The sequence below is a fragment of the Urocampus carinirostris genome, chromosome 12, assembly GCF_059441175.1.
Source record: "Urocampus carinirostris isolate Australia breed hairy pipefish chromosome 12, RoL_Ucar_1.0, whole genome shotgun sequence".
Taxonomy (NCBI): domain Eukaryota; kingdom Metazoa; phylum Chordata; class Actinopteri; order Syngnathiformes; family Syngnathidae; genus Urocampus; species Urocampus carinirostris.
In genome coordinates, this window is record NC_142360.1 from 13,687,728 (window position 1) to 13,711,504 (window position 23,777).

Below are 23,777 nucleotides of genomic sequence, written 5' to 3' on the forward strand. Positions count from 1 at the left end.
ATTGCTCTGTGAATCAACTATGTTCCTGAACCCTGCTCCAAAGTAACTGCTGTGAAATCTTTGTCTGACAACATGTACCTTTGCCTCAAGTTTTGAAATGACATCCAATTATTTGATCCTTCAAAGAAGAGTGTTTTTTTTTACAATTTATGCCATCTTTTGTTATAAAAAATATATTTTTGTATTGTTTTCACAGTTGAAATACATGACTTTATTTAATAAAATGTGTTTGCTGCTGAATGACATTTTGTATGTTGTCTAATGTCAGAAACAAAATCAGTGATGAGTAATAAATAGAGAAATAGAGAAATAACCTTAGGCAAACACTTGCAGTCCAGAAATGAATTGATACATATTTTATTTCTAAATAAATTCTGGGATTCACTGTAGTCAAATAAAAAACTGATTGACTTGGCACACTAAGAAATCAATTGAACACCTATTTCCCCCTCCTCCCCCGACTCACCACCTACACCCTAAGGCAGCTAGTGGCAGGTGGGCAATACCATTACTCCGTCGAGGCACTTCTGTCGCATTGCCACTAAGCCGTCAGGTTTTCTTGGTGGGGTGCATTTGAACTCGATGACATCATTATGGGTGGAGTACAGCTTATCGTCACGTGTGTATCTGAAGGTAATGTTGTGCGCATTCATGAGTTCTCTATTCACAGTGCAGGGCTCTGCAAGAAAAAAAAAACATTCATAGTAAATTACTGGGTTTTTATGGGTGCTTGAAATCATTGAAAATGCTTGAATTGTAATGTTTTTTTTTTCAAGGATTGAAAAGTTCTTGAAATTTGGGTGAAGTGGTTGTAAATGCTTGATGTTTTTGCAATGTTTCTCAGCAAGTCTGCCTAAAATTCATCCCAAAACTTCTCTCTGGTGGTTTTGCTTTGCCATTGCAGTTCTCTTTCCTTTGTGATTAACGGCAGCTGACATGAGTTTGTATGGCATTGTCCTATCAAGCGTCATCGCCCCCCATAAGTTGCGTCCAAGAGGACAGGTGCATGCTACAGTTCACCTCAACAGGGCACTATGATATGTGTAATAGTGAAAAGATTTAGTATCAATTATGGACATTTATTATGGGTCATGTAAAAAAATAAATAAGGTAACGTTTCTGAGTGGTAAATTGTAATGGGAAGAACTTCCTGCAACTGAAAATCTAAGGACATGTTACTGTTATTTTTACCCAACACTAACATGGGGAACGATTGGTCTCAAAAATATTAACACTTGTATGGTTTTCATGTTACTCAGAACTTTGGAATGGATGGAACGACTGCGTCCCCTTTTGGACTGTTCTCGGTCGTACTAATTCACCTTGTATTATAATGAAATCACATGAAGTTTTAAAAGTAATTAAGACATCCAAAGCTATGTATTGATAAAATAATGTTTCCACCATACGTAATTATGTCGATTGGAGGGGCCGTTTGAAGTAAAGAACATTGCGCAAATTTCTCACTTCTTTGGCTTTCTAACAAGTTTAGCAACTGAGCTGATCGATAGCTCGTCCTTTTTCCTACTGCTTCGCATGACAGCCACGTTAAGTGGCCGTGTGGGCCTGCACTGCGACCATTCATTGGACCATCCGGAGCAAGAGACCAAATCTCTCCGCAACAAGTAAGAGGACAGTTTTAGATTCAACACCATGTTTGTTGGTTCTTGGAAATGAGAGTTTTTTGTACAAGGGAATCTCCCCAAATAGACTAATATCATAGCTTTTGTTTTGTGCTAGTAACTTCTACTTTCAACAGTAGAAAACACCCTTAAATATCCGGTGCCTACACCCCCCATCATTGATTCTCTGTGCTAATAAATTGTTTTGATATTTCAATCGGTCTTGTTCATTGAATCCATTGTCTTGGGATTAGTAATTCATATCAGAACTCAAAGAACTCAAATTAATAACGTAATTTACATTTTTATCAGTGTAGGAAATTCTAGCATCCTTAGGAGGAATAAAAAGATTTATGGTGGAGACCAAGAAACACCTAGAGGCAAATTCTTTTACTGATTGAAGTAAAGAATAATTCGTTTCTCATCTTCGACTTACCCTAAAACTAATCCAATTTGAATGCATCCTCTTAATTTTTGACTTTTTAAAAACTTAAAAAGACAAAAATCTGTGTCCAAGTCTTAAAACCCCAGTAAGTGGTCGGATATAAGTGAATTATATTTTTCCATCCAGAGGAATTCTTTTCTTAAATCACTACTAATTCTTCCAGCTATAAGTATTCTCGTCCATATGATAGTTCATTTGATCTCGATGACATATTCAGCGCTGCTGCCCTTTTTTTAACCAACACCAACAGACGAGCACATATTTCTCCTATTGTAAACTTCCTATACTGATTCGTTGTCCTTTTTATAATTGATTTAACTTTGTTTTAAAATCTCTTATCAGCCTTGCCCCATCGTATTTGTATGAGCTTTTAACTGTTCACAATCCTGGTAGCGTTCTGACGTCCGAGGGTCAACTTCTGCTGAAAGTGCCGAGGTCAATATACACGGTAAGGTGACCGACCCCAGGCTCTGGAATTAGCTCCCTGTCGAGATGAGTCACATTTCCTACCTTGGCCTCTTTGCATTAAGGCTAAAAACTAATTTCTTTGGGATGCTTTTTATACCCATATTTTTTTTAGTATTTTGTTAGATCCTTTTTTATTGTTTTAAACGTCCTTTGTTTATTCTTTTTACTTATTGCCTCTGTTATTATCTACAGTGAAACACTTTGGTACACCAATGGGACTTCTGTAAAGGGCTGTATAAATATGTTTACATATGCATTTAGTTTTGCATATTTAAAGCTATACTGTTTTTTTTTTCATCAATGAGGTTTTTTTTACCACGAGGAGGCCCTAATTAATACACAATGTCCCATAAGGTGCTACCTTCAGGCATACAATGAATGGATTACGACCTACTGGTTACAAACCATACACAGCAACAAAAAATCCCAATATTTCATTTGTCTCCCTACAAAATAATCATGTTGCAAAAATAAATTGTGTTCATTTGATAACATTTTGCAGAACTACATTTAAGACTTACGGAGGCATTTGATCCGTCCAACCCATTCACCATTGCTGCAAGTCATCTCGGGACCCCCTTCCATTTTGTAGAGGTGCTTGCACTCGTACTCAACTCTTTCACCATTTTGGTAACTAAATTTAGTCGATAATTTAGTGTCCCCACCAGGCAGGTTGGGTGGAGTGTCACAATCCAAAGGTGCTAGAAATATTTGGACAAATGGATTACATGCCACAAAATGGTAGGGAATACAAATGCACGATTGCCAGTATTCACATTAATTGAACCGTACAGTAACAAGGGATTTCTGGAAAAAAAAAAATCTAATATGATTTGTGTTTTTGAAATTCGGCAGTTTTACCTCCACAGGTTGGAAAGGTACTACTCCACTGCCCGTTTGGAAGACATTCAACCTCTGCATTCCCTTGAAGGAACTGATGATGTTGGCGGCAATAAAACTTGAGCTTTTCTCCTGTTCTTGCTCGCATGCTTTGTAGAGGGGTTCTCAAGGACACACTAAGAGGTATATCTGTAATCGGGCATGGCTCTGTTTTCAGGAGAAGAAAAGTCATTATTTCAGACATCTTTACAGAGAACAAAGACTATTAATTAAGACATGATAGAAGTAGATTTTGTTGTCGGATTACATGAGTGTTGTTCAATAGTATTAATGCCCATAGTGGTAGTGTCATGATGACTGATGTGACCCAGCTGTGCCCGTTCTGTTGGCGCCAACTGCCGCGGGTTCTGATTGGCTCCAGATCAGTATTTGAACCCAGTCCTGTCTGTCCCCTTTTGTCAGTTTGTCTGTGAACCTCAGTGAACACTAGGCAAGCCTTTTATGACCCTGACTCCCACCTGTCCCGTTTTTTGCTCCCGTCTGTCCCCGGGTACGACTCGTTTTGATCCTGACCACGTCTGCTCTCCCATCCCGGCATTACTCCGTCGAGGCACTTCTGTCGCATTGCCACTAAGGCGTCAGATTTTTTCGAGGGGTGCATTTGAACTCGATGACATCAGTATGGGTGGAGTACAGCTTATTGTCAAGACCTTTTTGTCCTCGATTATGTCTTCTCTCCTATTCTGGCTTACAACTGGCTTCCGATCCCGGCCACGCCTTGCCTTCGCATTCCCGGCTACGACCCGTTTTTTCCGTCCCCGCCACTGCACGCTACGGAAGTTCCACTTCCGCGTTCGGAGCACCATCCGAGTACAAGAGCGACTTGCTTCCCGCGTCCAGCGAACACCGGATTCTGGGCGCAGCCCTTTCTCTTTCCTCTAATAAAACTTGTGAGAAATGTAACGCAATTGGGTCCTGTTTCCATTCTGGTCCTGACAGAGTTAACATTTGATTTAGTTTTCTTGGCATGCAATCTTAGCAAAATTAAAGTTGTTGAATAAGTGAGATATTTTCTGAATAAAAATGATAGCAACAGCCTGTCAACGTCCTGAAAAAGCCAATGCAATTTAGAGCCATTTATTATTCCCTCACCCAGAGGCTACCTCACTGGTTTATTTTGTTTTTACGATCAGTCACATACAAAGAAGAGCACATATAATGCCAGTCCATTATCTTGACTATCCTACCTCACAGTTGTTTGTTGTTTTGACTATTATGAACTGTTTACATTATTGTCTGTCATGATTACTGTCGCGGGGCACCTGAGTCTGCTCCATTGGCGCCAACAGCCACGGACCCTGAATGGCTGTGGACCTCTTTTTAAACCCCCGCCTTCCTGTCAACATTCGTCAGATTGTCTGCGACCCTTAGCTACACCCGAGGCCAGCTCTTTTGACTCCTGACTCTATCCTGCCCTGTTTTCCGTCTGATTCCCGTTGCTGACCTCTTTTCTGAACCCGTTTACGTTTTTGCTCTTCCGTCCCTGCCATCGACCTGTTTTTTTTCACTCTCGACATTGCCTTCGATTGACACGGAAGCGCCACTTTCGCGTTCCCAGCAATATGCTACCCGTGACCGCCGATCACCGGATCGTGGGTGCAAGCCCTTTCCTCCTTTTAAATAAAGGTGAGTAAAACGAACGCAATAGGGTCCCGTCTCCGTTCCTGGTCCATGACAATTTTCACAATCGGTCAAACATTTTTGTGTTCTTTGATAGTGTCAGGTTTTCAATGTAAATCTCTTGAATTTCTGTCTCAAGGTAATTAGCTTGTTTTTATATTACTAGATATAAAAATAATGTTTCTCATACACACACATGAAGTAACGTTTCAATAATCACTCTAATTGTATCTCTTGTATGTTTACCAATCTTATATTCTTTTATTGTGAAATGCTCATGTGAACTTTCTCCCTGAAGTATAATAAATTACGCCCACGTTGTGGGCGGGGTCTCTTTCCTTTGTAACAACATCACATGAAGGACGTGAGGAAATTTCCTCTTGGTATGATTCGATTTTAACTATATATATTTATCTTATTTGGGTAAATATGGCCACGAAATAGTCTTAATAATGATTGACTTTAACAGATAGCCACTCCCTTTAGGGCAGATCTGTTTTTTGTAACCAGTGAGGTTTAATAAAATAAAAGGGCCCAGGTTAAGGCTTTTAGAACAGGTTGGAATTTCTAATCAGATGTATGGGCTTCCCTATTCTTCAAAATCAAAAAAGTTCGAAATCCATTGATGTCTTCTCTTCTTGTTTTGAATGTGCAATACGATATAAACTTATCACTTATCTTGCAGTTTAACAAAACCCTTATGTTGCTTCACTTGATTGTTTGATATTGAAATTGGATATTCAAAGTGTAATTGATTTCAATACACTAAATACTAACTGGAAGTTGTCCAGCTTCACTAAAAGTGCTTTGGCTGACTTTGAAGGTTGCATTTTGTTTCACTCAGCATACCGGTGCAGGTTGGGAAAGGTTTGTTCCACTCTCCAGTTGGCAAGCATTCAATTTCCTCAGGTCCATCCAAAGCGTGATTACCACTGCAGCCGAACCGCAATCTGTTCCCCTTTTCCACTTTTTCAGCACCTGCTGACAGTCCGTTTACCCTAAGATGAGGGTGGAGAATTCCAACTTTACAAGAAATGCCTAAAAGGACAAAGATATTGTCAAATATCCAAATTTATAATGACAGAGGTTTGCAAGTTCTTCAATCCAACCTCTACTTAGTTCCTAAAAGACCTGTAACAACACACAAGCATAATATATGATGTTACCTTCACAAGTCGGGAAAGGCTTATTCCAAAGTCCATCTTCACCACATACTACAGACGAGCTGCCGCTTAGTTGCTCTCCAGGATTGTAACAACTGAATCTCAAGAAGCGGTTGGGAAGGACGCCTTCATTGTTGTCTGGTAGATTATGGATTGTGATCCCCTCCTGTGCAGGTGGTAACGCACATCTTCTAGCTATAATGATATGATGAGTTAGCCAGCTCATCAAATATGCAACCTAATATGCAACAAAAACAATTTCCCTGATGGTATTGTTTACTGTTACTTTTAGTTTTATCAGGAGTCTAGACAAGCGATTGGGAAGGACGTCTTCATTATTGTGGGCAAAGCCGGGGTGTCAGGCTTTTAATCCCATCCATCTATTCATCCATCCATCCTTCCATCCATCAATTTCCACTTATCTGGGGCTGGATTGCGGGGACAGCAGGGAAGCCCAGACCTCCCTATCCCCAGCCACTTCATCCAACTCATCAGACAGGATTCCCAAGCATTCCCAGGCCAGCCTAGAGACATTGTCTCTACAGCGTGTCCTGGGTTGTCCCTGGGGCCTCCTGTCAGAGGTAATCTGACCCACCAAATGAAAATGGTGAAAATATAAATATGGCAAATTATGAATAGGTAAAATGTCCAGTGAACCTTCACTATAACGGGGTACACTTTCGTTGTTTTTTAATGCTAATTCTTAATACATTTTTAATTTCTTGCTACTTATAGTCAACAATTATAAGATGAAATACTATTAAGTATTCTGCAAGTATATTTATTCATGGATGCATGCATTCTTTTTCCCCCTCATGTACAGCCAAGGTAACGGATATGAGCCCTATGGCAGCTAAAAAAAATATGTATATATTCAGTCAATAGTTTTTTTTTTCCTTCTGTATCGGCCCTCTGCAAACCTTTTTAACACAATGCAGCCCGCAACTAAAACGTTTGCTCATCCTTGCTCAAAAGCAGGTTTTCCAACTGGAGGGTCAGGACACAAAAGTGGGTCGTGTACATGTATTACGTGGGTTGGCAAAAAATTGCTAAGAAAACAAGAATAACTGAGGGGCAATTAGACTTTTTAACAATAAATGGTGAGAATGCCTTGCAAACGCGAGTTGACTCCCATCAATTCACACCACAGAAAAAGACAGGTAAAGTTTGTTACTCAAATACTGTATTCTGCATATCACAGTTAATGTGGACCAGGCCATGATATGTGAAAATCCCCTAAGTAGCCACAGAAAAAAAAAATCAACATGCTAGTCCAGACTACGCTCACAGCAATAGTCGATTGTGGAAAATGGATCGCAGCCGCACACTGTTGTGGGCGATTTTCGGTGATAAGAACGGGAAAAAGACCTCCTACACATAACTAGTACAGTAATGTCAGTGAACAGATCTTTAAGTGCTTGTGTTAAGACTTACGTTCACATACTGGCACATTGTTGCTCCATTTGTTCTGCAAGCAAGTCCTGGTATCCGTCTTACTCACCATTTGATAGCTGAAACAAGTTTGCAAGAGAAGACACTTTAGCTCTCACGACAATCATGATGGTGGTTGAAAATATAGTCAAGGTAGACACAAATCTTCTACTATATGGATTTTCTCCCCATCTACTTACCCCGGTTTGCAGAAGTATTTGATAGTTGCACCAGAAACTAAGTCCTCACCCTCAATAAGTTGGAAATAACCATTTGCAGTTTCTTCAGGAAGTGGACAGGGCTTTCCTGCAATGAAGCGGATCAGTTTGAAAAATGTGGAATGAGAAATTTCTCATTTGCTCTCTTTAGAGTTGTTCCCTTGTAGAAAAATAAATATATCTGTAGTACATTTTATTAAATACACTAAATACACTACGAGTACAGTATACAGTGGGACCTCGCTACTTTGCGGTTGCACGTTCGCGGGTTCAGAGCTTTACGGGTCTAAAAAAAAGATAATAAAATAAAATAATGAAAAATTAAAAAATTGCATTTTTGAAGGGGCGTCGCTTCTTCGCGTATTTTCACTTTTCGCGGGTGGTTTTGGTCCCCATCAACCGCGATAACCAAGGGATTACTGTATCAAGTATAATCTGACTGAGTATGCATTTTCTGGGAGGATTCTGTTTTGTTGTTTAAATTTGTTGAGAATAAAAAAGGTTAACATTTTTTTGTATTGTATCTTTTTTTGTTGATATACAAATATTTCAATTTTATTTCCTGTTTTTCAGTGTTAATGTATTAATATGAAAACATAAAGTTCATTCTTTTTTTCTTATTTTATCTCTCTATTTTTTGTTTTTTTATTGTATTTGTCTTTTGTTTCTTTTTTAATCTTTATCATTGAATTTAGTCAACTCACTGTATATTGTTTACTGCTGATTTGTTCTTTTCTTATATTGTTTACTGTGTATATTTGTTCCACTTCAAGTGTAGGATGAATCTGCAATAAATATTACAAGGTTCTATAACAAAACTACCTGTCTGATCTTCTCTATTCAACTGACCCAAATATTCCTCAGAAAATTTCAAATTCTTTGACATACTCCAACTTTTTTCTTTTTTAAAGTCACGGAAATAGTTACTTTCTCTGGTAACTAGTTACTCTTACTATAGAGTAATTCAGTTACTAACTCAGTTACTTTTTGGAAAAAGTAGCGAGTAACTACAAAAGTCAATTCCATTGAAGTTGGGAAAAAGTTTAAAATGTCAGTAAAATTAGAATAGAATGACTTGCAAACCTTTTCTAACCCATATTTAAATGAATACACCACAAAGACAAGATTATCCATGTTCAAACTCATAAACTTTATTTCCATAAGCAAATAATGATAAACTTAGAATTTTATAATTGCAACAAGTGCCAAAGTAGTTGGGAAAGGGGCTTCTTCACCATTGTGTTACATCACCTTTCCTTTTAATAACACTCAATAAACGTTTAGGAAGTGAGGAGACTAGTTGTTGAATCGTTGATAGTGGAATCCTTTCCCATTCTTGCTTTATGTACAGCTTCAGCTGTTCAACAGTCCGGGGTCTCCTTTGTCTTATTCTGCGCTTTATAATGCGCCACACATTTTCAATGGGAGACAGGTCAGGACTGCAGGCAGGCCAGTCAAGCACCCGCACCCTATTACTACGAAGCCACGCTGTCGTGAGACGTGCAGTGTGTGGCTTGGCATTATCCTGCTGGAAGAAGCAAGGGCGCCCATGGTAAAGATTCTGTTTGGATGGCAACATACTTTGTTCCAAAACCTGAATGTACTTTTCTGCATTAATGGTGCCTTCACAGATGTGCAGGTTACCCATTCCTTGGCCACTCATGCACCCCCATACCATCACAGATGCTGGCTTTTGCACTTTGCGTGCATAACAGTCTGGGTGGTTCTGTTCTTCTTTGGACCGGAGGACACGACGTCCACAATTTCCAAACACAATTTGGAAAACTGACTCATCAGACCACAGAACACTTTTCCACTTTGTATCAGTCCATTTTAGATGGGCTCGGGCCCAGAGAACCCTGCGGCGTTTCTGGATGTTGTTGATGAATGGCTTACGCTTTGCAACATAAAGTTTTAACCCACACTTACGGATATAGCGTCGAACTGTATTGACTGACAGTGGTTTTCCAAAGTGTTCCTGAGCCCATGTGGTGATGTCCTTTACACATTGATGTCGGTTCTTAATGCAGTACCGCTTGAGGGCTCGGAGGTCACGGGCATTCAATAATGGTTTACGGCCATGCCGTTTACGCACAGTGATTTCTCCAGATTCCCTGAACCTTTTCACAATATTATGGACTGTAGATGATGATATCCCTAAATTCCTTGCAATTGTACTTTGAGGAATGTTGTTTTTAAACTGTTCAACAATTTGCTCACGCAGTTGTTCACAAAGAGGTGAACCTCGCCCCATCCTTGCATGTGAATGACTTAGCTTGTTCGGGTCTCCCTTTTTTATACCCAGTAACAACTCTCACCTGTTGCTAATTCATCTGTTCACCTGCAAATAGTTGGTTGATTTCCATTCATCCACTTTCTGAGTAGTTATTGACACCTGTCCCAACTATTTTGGCACGTGTTGCTGTCATCAAATTACAGAGTTGATGATTTTCTCCCAAAACAATAAAGTTTATGAGTGAAGACAATAAATATGTTGTCTTTGCTGTGCATTCATTTAAATATGGGTTGAAAAGAATTTGCAATTTACTTGGATCAATTTTTATTTGCAATTAACACACTTTCCCAACTTCATTGGAATTGAGTTTTGTATAACCAGTGTCTGAAATAACGACTGCCTGGACGCCCGGGTCGTGCATCTTTTATGTCGGGCAAAACGTCTCCGCCCGGGTGGCCGACAACTTTTTCAAGGGAAAAAAAAAAAAAAGAAATTCTAATTAAACGTTTGCTTTATTCCGATTTGAAAATCTTTGTTTGGTTTGGAAATTTTGGACTTTCAGCTCGTTTGGCAATTTGCATATTCGGCAGGCAATAAGAAGCCTGCATCGAATAACTGCTTCCGGACTTTCCACAGCGTTATAAGGTCATGCATTTGCTATCATTTTCCAAAGTAGACGCACAGAGAACACAAGAAAAATAGATAAGTGCTTAAGAATCAAGCCTAAAACCTCAGCCCCAGGAGAAATATTCAAAAGAAGCTAACAAAATCTATGACGATACAAAATGTAAACGTAAATTAAAAGCATTGTGGAAAGATGAGTTCACGTGGCTTGTAGCAGACGACTAAGTGCAAACATTGCATGAATGAAGATGAGTAAATACAGGTACATACTGATGGCAGATGGAAAACAGCGATGTCATACACATGCAATGAATGTTATAAGTATATCTATAACAAACTTAATTTTAAAGTGTTGTTCTGTTATATATTCTGATTATCAATCCTTAATACTTTGCAACAATTGTTTTTTTTTTTTTTTTTTTGCGATTAGTCTTATTGTGTTTCAATTTGTGAAAAATGGGGAAGGCAACTTTATGGCTGGGCAGGCAACTTTTCAGAGTTGTCTGCCCTGGTGTCCGGTAACTATTTTGTCATGAGTTTCAGACACTGCTATAACTAATTACTTTTTAAAAGTAACATGCCCAACACTTGTGATTAGTCAAGCTGAGATAGAATGAAGCAGCATAACGTTAACCACAGAGTACCAAGGGATTACAGAAAAGCCGCTTGCATCTTACTTTGCAAGTGTACCTAATGTACAATGACACTGGAATCATTATCAGTTAGCATCAAGCAATACCAAATAGCAACAGAATCTCGTGCAGTCAGATCTTTAAAAAACTCCAATACTCAAGAGTTTCATATACACAACACCAACAACACAATCAAGCTCAGGTTGTTAATCAGCCAGAAGAGAATTACCGGTAAAAGTCTACCATACCATTTTCAGACTTCGTTACACTCACATTCACCCAAAGCTCTAAAATGAAAAGTACCAAACGCAGTGGCATAACGGCTAGCATCTGCATGAACACAAATAGCAGCCACCCCGAGAAGCGTAAAGTTATTTTATGTTTTGGCAGCTGCACGGGTCAAAACATGGGACTGCCCACCCACATTGCACAAAATGGGGAGTCCAAAAACATGATGAAATCTGCACACAGCTTGAGCAATTATGACATTTCCCACTAATGTGTACACGGAGAAACACTGACAAATTCATAATCAATATCCTCCACCAATTTTCTTTGCTTTCACACTAAATGTGTCAAGAAAGAGCGTGGACAAGAACCATGAGCTACCCTTTGGAAACATTTGTTTGAGAGAGGGAAGGTTTTTTTTTTCGATTCAAAAATGTCTAACTTGAAAAAAACCTACTGATTGAAATATAAACATAACAATGGGATCACGGTGACAGCCTGTAAGCGTTTATGCTTCAGTCCATGAGGCCTATAACCACTACCAGTTACGAACCTTTAGCTTTTTTCCTAATATTAAAAAATGTAATTACCGTATTTCATGGACTGTAAAGTGCACTGAAAAACCCCATATCTCCTAGAAATATGAAAGTGTGTCTTATAATCTGTTGCGCCTGAAAAATACGGTGGATAACATTTGAAATGTAAAATGACAATTAATTGATACTGTATGCGGTAACTGTTATGCCTTTGACAAACTCATGTAGTAGTCTATGAGTGCCCTCTTGTGGCTAGCATTTTTACAAACATTTCAACCAAATAAAGTGATGTTTAACTTACTAGTGGAAGATGGGCTTCAAGAGTTTGGCTACTTCCTCCTCCGTGGTAGAAAGTTGGCGAAATAAAGCGATCCAACAATTTTCTCAACCGCATAAAGCTTTCTTATTCCACATTCATTTCAAATGAAACCACTTGCCTCTTCTTCACACTTTACACCAACCATATTGAAAGGATGCACGAGATATTAAACAATAAAAACGTCAAACACACGAACTACGAAGTAGAAGCCGGATTTCTTCTTCGGGGTGGATGCTGGATGACCTCTCACAGCACCACGCGCCGGAAAGAAGCACTACAGTACTGTTCTCTGCTCGGAAAAAGGTGCACACAAGACAAAATCTAACTTAGAGCAATGTCTGAATATTTTCCGACATCCCGAAAAAAATTGTTTGCATCATTTCGGTTTTTTTTTGTAAGTTGAATGGTCATAAGTAGGGGAGCGTCTGTATAGTGGTCTTGGAGCGCCTTATTTTGGTTAACATGTTACAAAAACAAAAAAGAAAAACACGGAAATCCGACAGCAGAACAGACTTTCGAATACTTGTTGCGTCTCCTTTTTTGTTGTTGCACGGGTTCACTTGCTGTCTAGTTGTAAAAAGGGGCGTTAATCACCATTTATGAATGCATGACTTAATTTTAGAGGTGGAACCAGATGTCATCATGTTGTAATCCTCACTGTAAAATGTGGCACTGGAATGCCACGTCCAATTTCGTTGTCACAATATATTCAACCCATGTTGTAACAATGACAATAAAGGTATATTCTATTCTATTCTATTCTATTCTGTTGTAATTTATGTTCTATCAAATAAATTATTTTAATTTAACTGATTTTAATTGTTCAGTGCATCTTATACATGAAAAATACATCAGGAGGTGTGTCTAATAGTACAGAAAATACGCTATAAATGATGCATTAGAAAAACTGGCCTTTATCAATTCCTCTCTCTTACATCTCGTACATCCAAACACAAAGCGGTCACATTTTAGTTTCAAAAGAACTGTTAAACTTATAAAGTTGCCTCTCAATCAAAATAATGTGGTTAAGCACACTCCTTCTTACCTGGACATTTAATTGCTTCGCTCCACTTGCCATTGACACAGGTTGCAGAGCCCCCTCTTTTTTCACCCAGATTAATACAACGATATTCTATGACTTCATCGTCAAAATATTTGTCTTTATCGTTCGTCAAGGTCATGGTCTGATCCGCTTGTTTGGGCTTGGAGCAGTAAGCTAGAAAAAAAACAAGACAAAAAACATTAGCATGTTTTGTATGTGATGGATGTAGGGTGCCTCATCTTTGTGGGAATTCACTAAACGCTGAAAATAATGTACACGCTGCAAATTCATGTGACACAGTTTGACAGAATCAGCAAATGTCAAGGCCAAATTTTGCAAGTAAACAATGGATAATCTCATGTGGCTATTGATAAGATACCCGCTTTACTAATACGAATACATTTGGCTAAGCAGTTCAATTTGATCCTGATACCTATATATTTTTTCATTAAATACTTACGTGTACATTTAGCATCCAATGTGTCCCATTGGCCATTTTGACATTTGATTGTGTCTTTTCCCTCCATCAGATGTTCCGCCCTGCATTTATAAGTTACTTTTGAGTCTGATAAGTATTCCGTCTGAAATGAAGTCAAAATAATGGCATTCTCAACTTTCGGAGGTGGACTGCAGCTCCCACCAACGCCTGCAGGTTATAAAACAAGACATTAGCTTTTAAAATACAAGCAACAACATGTGTAAAACATATTTCTTTAGTTTAAGTAGCATGTTTATTATTCTTAAACATGACTTTGTTTGTACATTTTTCATTGGAAAACAAAGTGACTCACGTGTGCAGATTGAGTCCAAGGGTAATCCTTTGAAATCCCATTTTCCATTCACACACATTAAGCGTGTAATCTGTGGTTGGTATCCATCCAAGCAACTAATCTGGAGACTGTCACTTTGTCCATTCATATTCCTTTGGTGTTTGATTTTGGCGTTGGAAATGGAAGGCAATTCCACACACATCTTGTTGCCTGCATTAAGAAAGTGTTTGAATACTAAATTGACAGAGGAAAACAATGAGTTGCAACCACATTTTCAAATCTCTCTCGAGCATGCATGTTAATGTAAAAATCTCAATTTTCTTTGATGTGATTGTTATGGTGGGTGTTAACTCTTACCCACACATTGTTCTAGTTCAAACCACAACCCATTGACGCATTTGGCTTCAGCCCACCAGCCTTTGGTTGCAAGTTTATAACCGTCCGAGCACGTATAGTAGAGAGTGTCATCGAAAGGACCAACAGAAAAACCATGGAGCACGTCTGGTTGGAGACATTCTGTAGCGGTATGAAAAAAAAACAAAAAACAGAATAGAATCCAATCGGATCATAAGCCAAGGCAGTGAAACCACATTTTAAACCGACATGGCCGAGGGTTTACCTGAACAGTTTTGAATCCCAGTCCAGCCATCAGAATCACAAGTGACAGTGAATTGTCTCTCAAGGTCGTTTGAACAGGCATATCGGACCTGTTCTCCTTCACTGTAATGGTCCTTTTTATTTTGGAAAATATCTGCATTGTTTAGCTCCAATTTCTTGCATTTGCGTCCTGCAACGAGTCAATTGATTTTCAGATTCAAAGAATTAAAGACTTTTCCAAAATCATTTAATGTATTTATGCAATGCAGAATCACCTGCTCTTCGACTTTATCAGTGTTCCAACAAAAGAACTGGAACGTAACATACCTGGACAGGGCACATATCCATGCCAACCCTTTTCTGTACAAGAAAGTTCAAATTCATTTCGAGAACTTTTGCAGACGAATCGCGCTGTTTGATCATTTTTGTATATTTGCTTTCCGGAATAGAGAAGGTTTGCATTGTCGATATCCTTACTGTCACATGTTATTTCTGGGGAGGAAAAGATGGTGTGGGTTATTGCTTGATATGTGTGACAAACACCTGATTACCATTATCATTTGACAAAGCCCCTAAAAACATTTTTAAAAAATATTACTTTTTATAGAATTGTGGCTGCAAATTAATGTTGGATTGAAGTTTATGAAAACAAAGATAGTTTGCAGCCAAATCTAGAAATGTTTCTTAACCTTTTTTGAGCCAGGACAATATTTTTAATTTAAAAAAAAATGTCAAGGCACATCTACCAAAGTAATGTACGGACGATCGTCCGGAACGTAAGTCTCGTTCATAGGTAGGGCAGCGTCTGTAATTCTTATCTACAACTTCTTTTGTTAACGAAACAGGCAATAGTGTGGCATGACTTGATAACGGCTAATTGTGGCATATATATTTTAAACTTTGTTTTTGTGGAATAATTACTAATTTGTGGCCACCATTTAATTTGTAATTTTTAGTTTACAAATCTACCATGACCAGGAAAAAAAGAGCTACATAAACTATGACAATACCAATCAATACAATAACTGTAAATGCTATTTTATTCCCAAATATTGTCTTGGTAAAAACAGCAATAACATTTTTTTTTCTGAAACTGCACTAAGCTCCAAGTAAAACTGTATTCATAGTATCAAAAGAATAGGACTTTCTTGCAAATGAAATTCAATTTGATCAAACTCGACCAGGGATCGACAACTTTTTCAAAGCTCAGGGCTAATTTTTCTTACTTACCAGCACAAAGACCTTCCAGTTTGATATACAGTGCATCCGGAAAGTATTCACAGCGCTTTACTTTTTCCACATTTTGTTATGTTACAGCCTCATTCCAAATTGTATTAATTTAAACTCTTATCTCAAAATTCTACACAAAATACTCCATTATGACAATGTGAAAACGTTTTTTTTTTTTATTTTTTTTTTTACTTTTTTAAAATTTATTAAAAATAGAAAACTAAGAAATCACATTTACATAAGTATTCACAGCTTTTGCTTAATACTTTGTTTTTCACCTTTGGCTGCAAATACAGCCTCAAGTCTTTTTGAATATGATCCCACAGGTTTAGCACACCTATCTTTAGGCAGTTTTGCCCATTCTTCTCTGCAATAAGTCTCAAGCTCAATCAGTTTGGTTGGGAGACGTTTGTGCACAGCCATTTTCGGATCTCTCCAGAGATGTTCGATCGGATTAAGTCTGGACTCTGGCTGGGTCACTCCAGGACATTCACGGAGTGGTTCTGAAGCCAATCTTTTGAGATCTTGAGCCTTCGCTCCAGCCTGAGGTCAAGAGCGCTCTGGAGCAGGTTTTCATCCAGGATATCTCTATATATTGCTGCATTCATTTTTCCTTCTATCCTGACTAGTCTGCCAGTTCCTGCTGCTGAAAAACATCCCCACAGCATGATGCTGCCACCACCATGCTTCACTGTAGGGATGGTATTGGCCTGGTGATGAGCGGTGCCTGGTTTCCTCCAAACATGGCGCCTGGCATTCACACCAACGAGTTCAATCTTTGTCTCATCAGACCAGAGAATTTTGTGTCTCATGGTCTGAGAGTCATTCAGGTGCTTTTTGGCAAATTCCAGACGGGCTTCCATGTTCCTTTTACTAAGGAGTGGCTTTCGTCTGGCCACTCTACCATACAGGCCTGATTGGTGGATTGCTGCAGAGAGTCCAGACTTAATCCGATCGAACATCTCTGGAGAGATCCGAAAATGGCTGTGCACAAACGTCTCCCAACCAAACTGATTGAGCTTGAGACTTATTGCAGAGAAGAATGGGCAAAACTGCCTAAAGATAGGTGTGCTAAACTTGTGGGATCATATTCAAAAAGACTTGAGGCTGTATTTGCAGCCAAAGGTGAACAACAAAGTATTAAGCAAAAGCTGTGAATACTTATGTAAATGTGATTTCTTAGTTTTCTATTTTTAATAAATTTTAAAAAAGTAAAAAAAAAAATTAAAAAAAAAAACGTTTTCACATTGTCATAATGGAGTATTTTGTGTAGAATTTTGAGATAAGAGATTAAATTAATACAATTTGGAATGAGGCTGTAACATAACAAAATGTTGAAAAGTGAAGCGCTGTGAATACTTTCCGGATGCACTGTATGTTTCTAGATTAACAACCTATCATTTAACTATTATGTAGTTACCTAATTATTATGTTAGAACTAGGTTTTAATAAAAATAAATATGGTTTAAATAGTCAACCACTTAAACCGCTACCTTGTAAAAGGGCACTGAGTGATTTACATCTATCAATTATAGACTATTTCAAATTAATTTTGGTGTAAAGTGTAAAAAAAGAGTTTCTTTTGAAATGAAAGTGGATTAAGAAAGCTTGCTGCGGTATAGAAAATGGTCGGGACGCTGTGTGCCCTGCGACCGGCTGGCAACCAGTTCAGGGTGTCCCCTGCCCACTGCCCGAAGACAGCTGAGATGGGCTCCAGCACCCCTGCGACCCTACTGAGGATAATCGGTGCAGATAATGGATGGATGGATGGATGATCATGTACTTAAAGACACCGATAATGATTTCTCATGTCAGTGAGAATTCCAATCTCCTAGGTACGTAGTTACAATGCCTCAACGCTGAGGAGAACTTTTCAGAAGTGGATCGCGGGCTACTCTAATGTTCTCAGGGGACCAAGTATCGCTACTGCTACACAAAATACTTCACAAAAAAATTATACATGCCAAAATTAGTTACGAAGATAAGTTACAAAGGTTACATGATCATTATCAGGTTGAAAGTTATCGGATTGTTAATAGCCTAATATGATGTGAAAGTTTTCTGCATGATACAATATACCTGATAATTTGTCACCTGCTGCCACAAAAAATATTTAGTCAGCCAACTCTACTTTTTAGAAAGATTCTTTATATATAGTATTAGCAATATTTGGTCTCCTGTCTATCACTTTGTCATGTGCGCAAGGGATGGGGGATGTTAAGGTCAGTCACAATGCTCAGCATGTATACAGACTGTTGTGATTGTACATGCGTCTTAAATTTAGTTAGTACAGTCTTTGAGTCTTGTTTTCTTGTACTCCTGCATATACTGTATGCTAATGCTATTTAATTATAATTGACCGATGCGCTAGTTGATTAAGATTGACAGCCTGCAAAAGTGTCTTAATCGTGGCACCATGTGTTGCTTTTCTGCATGTTACATTTCCCTGTTTATTTTTTCGACTTTGAGAAATGGACATGAATGTGCTGCTTGTATAAAAACAAAGAGCAACAGTTGAGTTTCTTCCTCAAATTCGCAAGTGTGGCTTTTTATCAGGTGTGCTATATAGTCTGGAATTTACTGTAACATTCCCAAAAGCAGTTTCAAAAAACAGTTTTATTTTTAGGAAAGGGACAAACATGAAAACTGCAAATATGCGTGAATTGTGCTACCTTGGCAAGGAGGATTTGGTGTCCAGCCATCTCTCGTGCAAGTGACCTTTTCTGCACCGTTTGTTCTCTTGTATCCTCGTTTGCAGGAATATGTAGCAGTCGTATCCATTTTGACTCCCCACCAAGAGTAAAGGTCCCACCACGACATCGTTGGATCCTTTTGGTCACTGCAGGTCACCTCTGGGGAAAAAGACACATTGCAAATGAATACAATCAAGATCAAATAATCATATTCACCGGGTTCGTACGGGTGCTTGAAATCCTTTAAAATGCTTGAATTCTAATGTTGTGTTTTCAAGGTTTAAAAACTGCTTGAATTTTGGATGAAGTGTTTTTAAATACTTGAAACTGTTGCCATGTTTCTCAACAAGTCTGCTTAAAAATCCCGCTAACAATGCTCTCTGGTGCTTTGCCATTGCATTTCTTTTTGTATTTTCCCCTAGTGATTAACTGCTGGTAGCATTAGTTTGTATGGCGTTGTCTTATGAAACGCCATCACACCCTGTGGGTCTCGCCGAGGATAGGTGCATCATACACCTAAACAAGCCACAATGAAATGTGTATTGGTGCAAGGATCACTTATGGGCATTTATTTATATGTAAAATTAAGCAAATAATCACTGTCATTTTAACCTAACACCTATATGAGGAGAGATTTGTTTCAAAAATATTTACACAAGTATCGTTCTGATCCACAGATATATTCGCAATTGAATCAAAATCTAAAGTTCATATGTCTTGAGAAATGCACACGTGTGATTAAAAATCACAGATATATTTGTGGCTCTGTAAATTAATGATTGACATTGGATTTATTTTTCTTATGGTACTGGAGAAATTACAAAATTGGCTTTGAAAGTCCTTAAAAAGTTCCAAGAAAATGGTGCACACACCCTGACATAATCTTTTTTAATGACGAGTGTGACACTGTCATGATTTGCCGATTGCCCTCACCTGCGCTCACTCGTTCAGCCCCAGCTGCCACTCGTTCTCTAATTAGTCCTTCTCCGATTTAAACACCTCATTCTTGTTCGCTCCTGGTCAGTCCGTCTGCAAACTTCAGGAGATGCAAGGCAAGCACTTTTGACTCTGGCCTGTTTTGATCCCGACCTGTTTCCTGTTTCGATCCCCGATCCAAGCTCCGTTCTCCTGTCCCGGCTACCCGTATCCTAATTCTGTTTCCTGTAGCGATCCCGATTCAAGATCCGTCCCAATCCAAGCTCCGTCCTCCTGTCCCTACCCGTATCCTAATTCTGTTTCCTTTATCTATCTCCGACCACGTTCCGTCTCCCCCATCCTGGCTGCCCGACTAGTTCCGATCACCAACCATGCTTTGTTCGCGAGGGCCTCTTGCTCTTCCTTCCCAGCGAGCACCGGATTGCTGTCTTTTTCCTCTTGCCCTAACTTCCCCGATCTCTTAATAAAGCATTGTGTGAAACTTTACGCATTTGGGTCCCCTTCTTGTACCGGTCGTGACAGACAGGATACTCTACCTTGACATACTGGGTCAACGGTCCACGCTCCATTGGCTTTGCATTTGGTTTGGACAGTGCTCCGCTGTGGGGTTGAAATCCAGTAGTTGTTGTCACATGTGACAGTTAACTTGGCGCCGGGTGAAAACGTGGACTGGTAAGCCGGTTCGTAGCTGGTTCCTTTCAAGGCTGGCAGCTTCACTGTGCATTTGACCACTGCAAAATAAGTGAAACTGCTTAACATGAGTTGGGATAAGAACACAATCCGTAGTTTGTCCTGTAGTAACATTTTTACTTTCACACGCGGGTTGGGGGCTCCACTCAGCTCTGATTCCAACTTTTGAGCAAGTTGGAGTTCTGTGGTCGGCAAACATGTAGTTGGGGTTGCATTCGTAATGCAATGTATCATCTTCTTGGTACTCTTTTGCTTTTCTAGGCACAAAGCCATTTTCGATGTCTGGCGCTGTACATTTGACCGCTGGTGAACAGAATAAAAAAATACAACTATTTCAATGACACAAAGAAACACTGTATTTTCCAGACTATAAGGCCCAATTAAAAACCTCGAATCATTCACAACGATTGGAATTGCATACAGTATTTGTATGTGTTCGTTTTAGGATACTACTGTACACTACCGTATTTGTACTGGATTACAAGGCTCACTTTCAAATTTATGGCCAATTTGCAGTTTTTAGGTGTCCGTAAAATACAGTACCCTAAATTCACTTATTTCAAAAGAAAGTGCATCGCCATTGTGTCAACTTAACATAAAATCCAAATAATGCCAACAAAAAAAGTTAAAAGTAAAAGACCCTTTTCCTTTTTAAGGAGCTTTTCCTACCGTCACAAATGGGAGGGTCTCTACTCCAATTTCCCTTTTCATCACAGGATATCTCAGTCGGACCGTAGAGGGTTTGTTTTCTGTTTTTGCAGCCGAATCGAATCACGTTGCCAAAGTTGGCGTATTCCAGGTCACCCGTCACTTCCACATTATCATTCACATCGATCGCGGGACAGTTGATTGCTGTGGAAAAAACACAGCGAGCGTCGAAAAAGCGGCTTTAAAGTCACCACGCTCGACAATCGTAGTGCCTCGATTGTCGAGTCGGTGCCTCGTTGAAAGGCCCTACCTTCACACACCGGAACAGTCCCGCTCCACCCATCTGACATGCAAACTCTGTAGTTGATCCGACTGACCATTTGATAACTGCAACAAGAATGATGAGTGAAAAACAGTTTTAAAGTAAACAGGAGTTGATAGAAGTGATTGGTAATTGCATACCCTTCGTGGCAGGTGTACTTCACGTGTGAGCCAAAAACAAAATCCTCGCCCTTATCCAACTGAAAATTTGCAAACCGGGATTCACCAGGGTGTCCACATGATTTGGCTTGAACAGACAAGAAAAAGCAGAGAACAAAAGAGAAAAGAACAAAAATCTCACTAAGAGTTGGCCCAAAACATGTGAAGAAACATGGTACCGTTTGGTCACTTTGAACCAATAAAAAGAGTTTGTTCTTTGGTTTCTGTGTATGATTATTTGTCAGAAGCTCTCTCTCTACCGGTAACCAGCACCAATCACCTCTTTGCTCTGTCACTGCACCCTGATCTGTTCCAATTGTCTGTTCTCGTTTACCACCAGCTGTTTTGAAATCCCTGCCAATTAAACTCTGTATTTAAAGCCCTGCCTTACAGCCTACCTTTGTCAGATCGTCTGCAAAGCCTACATCCGGAACATGTCTGTCTTCATTTCTGACTCTGAACCTGGACCTGTTTCCAGACTAGTGTTTTACCAACTCCAAGACCTGCCACACCAACCATGTTGCTCGGTTTCCTCTTCGTTCCATCTTTCAAGCCATCTTTCTTAAAGCCATCTTCCTTATAGGTAGTTCCAAATCTCCACTTCAAGGTTTCTCTTCACTCCACTACCCTCTCTCCCGTTTCCCCCAGCCCTAAATAAAATTTCTTAACGTGACGCAATTGTGGTCCCCGTCTGTATCATCCGTGACAGTATATAATTGTATGATAGCTAAAAAAAAAATAATTCAAAGTTTTTGGAGCGTAACCACTGCGATAAGGAGAGGGGTTATTGTACACTATACACAACTTTTTGAATTTTATTTTCCCTTCAAAATAAAAGTAAAATATCTGCCCATAACAGAGACAATGCACAAGTACAAAAAATAATATAAGCTCACGTTCACAAATCGTCCCACTCGACCTCCACGTTCCATTTTCACAGATGAGTAGGAAAAATCCCGTGTAGCCAACAGAGCAGCTGACTCTCATTTGATGCCCATTTGAGTATTTGCTTTGCAAATTTGTCGTGACAAAATTAGGACTATACAGCGGACCGTTCAGAAAATTTTCTCGTGTGCAATCTGTAAAAGAAAAACAATCTCTTCTGGTTATGGGTTTCACCTACCAAATCTCCAACAACAAGGAAAATATTTGAAAGCAGGTGACTACATTGGATATGCATCCTGGTTTTGGCTTACCTTGACATTTCACAAAGGTCAAAGCTTGCATCCACAATAATAGAACACAGTTTTTGCGGACTGCGTCCATTCTGTGTTCTTCGCTGACAAGCGCCCAGCACAACTAAAAATGGGGGCTCTGGGATTTCAGTATACACAGAAAGATCAGATGTAAAAAAGTGATTGCTCAATACATTTACGCAAGTCCCCTGTTGTGATCAATTTAACAGTGACGAGGAAAGGAGACAAAAAGGGATGGAAAGTGAGACACACACTTATTCGTGCACAAACAAATGAGCACACAGGGTAAAGTGTTGCCCTTAGATCACAAAAAATATTTGTTTTAACTCCACATTGCACACTTTATGTAGATTTCATAGATATAATCGTAAAGATTTGATTAATTACCTGAAATCTAAATGGAAGCAAATTGTATGTACAATTAGTCATTTTGGAAGGTTTGTTCAATTTCGCATACTTTTTGCAGTCTTGGTAATCATTCACAGAGATCAATAGTGCAAACAAAATACAGGCTACTATTCTCGTCAAAGTTCAGACTCAGATTTGATGCTCATTTACAGAAAGAAAAAAGTTGGAAAAAATGTTAACTTGTGCATCTCAAGGCTGTGTATCATTACAAACATATATATAAAATATTACATTTCATGTTTTGCGCTTGAAATGTTGCCAGGGATATTGTACAAATTGAAAATTAACAGTCTTTCTCAACATGGCACTTTTGGGTCAATGATTGATTTGTTTATTTTGTGTGTCACCGAATAATCCAATATTGCCCAAAACACTCGCTACTGCCGGGAACTGGGAGTCATTTGGCAAGCAGTTGGAGACAGGACGGATCGAAGTTTTGATTGGGCTAATGTCGTGGTACTAAAATAGTGGGGCGGGCCGCCCTGGATGACAGCAAGGCTCAGTCAAGTGCGGCCTGAGCGTGTTTGACTTCGGGGAACTTTAAAAAAAAAAAAAACGTTCCCAGAATAAAGTGCAATCGCACCTCCACTTCACTAGTGCGCAGTTGCGTTCTCATTGGCAGAGTGTTTTGTTTACATTTAGCCT

General features: G+C 39.1%; 1 protein-coding gene across 1 annotated transcript; it reads right to left on the bottom strand.

The window, feature by feature from the left end:
- Positions 1–341: 341 nt before the first annotated feature.
- LOC148355018 (complement factor H-like) lies at positions 342–22,870 on the bottom strand. Its single transcript, XM_088349581.1, has 21 exons — positions 22,725–22,870; positions 22,425–22,607; positions 21,511–21,616; positions 21,359–21,435; positions 21,070–21,252; positions 20,521–20,703; positions 20,247–20,441; positions 18,754–18,933; positions 15,179–15,343; positions 14,874–15,041; positions 14,612–14,770; positions 14,276–14,464; positions 13,945–14,130; positions 13,488–13,658; positions 7,850–7,955; positions 7,653–7,729; positions 6,222–6,413; positions 5,905–6,093; positions 3,397–3,582; positions 3,057–3,236; positions 342–679 (listed from the first exon to the last, which is right to left on the bottom strand). Exons 1-21 carry the CDS (start codon positions 22,792–22,794, stop codon positions 486–488), a joined length of 3,339 nt encoding a protein of 1,112 aa, XP_088205707.1. The 5' UTR covers positions 22,795–22,870; the 3' UTR covers positions 342–485.
- Positions 22,871–23,777: the final 907 nt, after the last annotated feature.

What these genes read in the sequence shown, in the direction of transcription:
- LOC148355018 (XM_088349581.1), bottom strand. Translation starts at nt 22,794, where the DNA reads ATGGACGCAGTCCGCAAAAACTGTGTTCTATTATTGTGGATGCAAGCT. An exon ending in CCCCCAACCCGCGTGTGAAA is followed by an intron (nt 20,442 to 20,520) that starts GTAAAAATGTTA and finishes CTTATTTTGCAG; the next exon opens with TGGTCAAATGCACAGTGAAG. An exon ending in CGAAGCAATTAAATGTCCAG is followed by an intron (nt 7,956 to 13,487) that starts GTAAGAAGGAGT and finishes GCTTCATTGCAG; the next exon opens with GAAAGCCCTGTCCACTTCCT.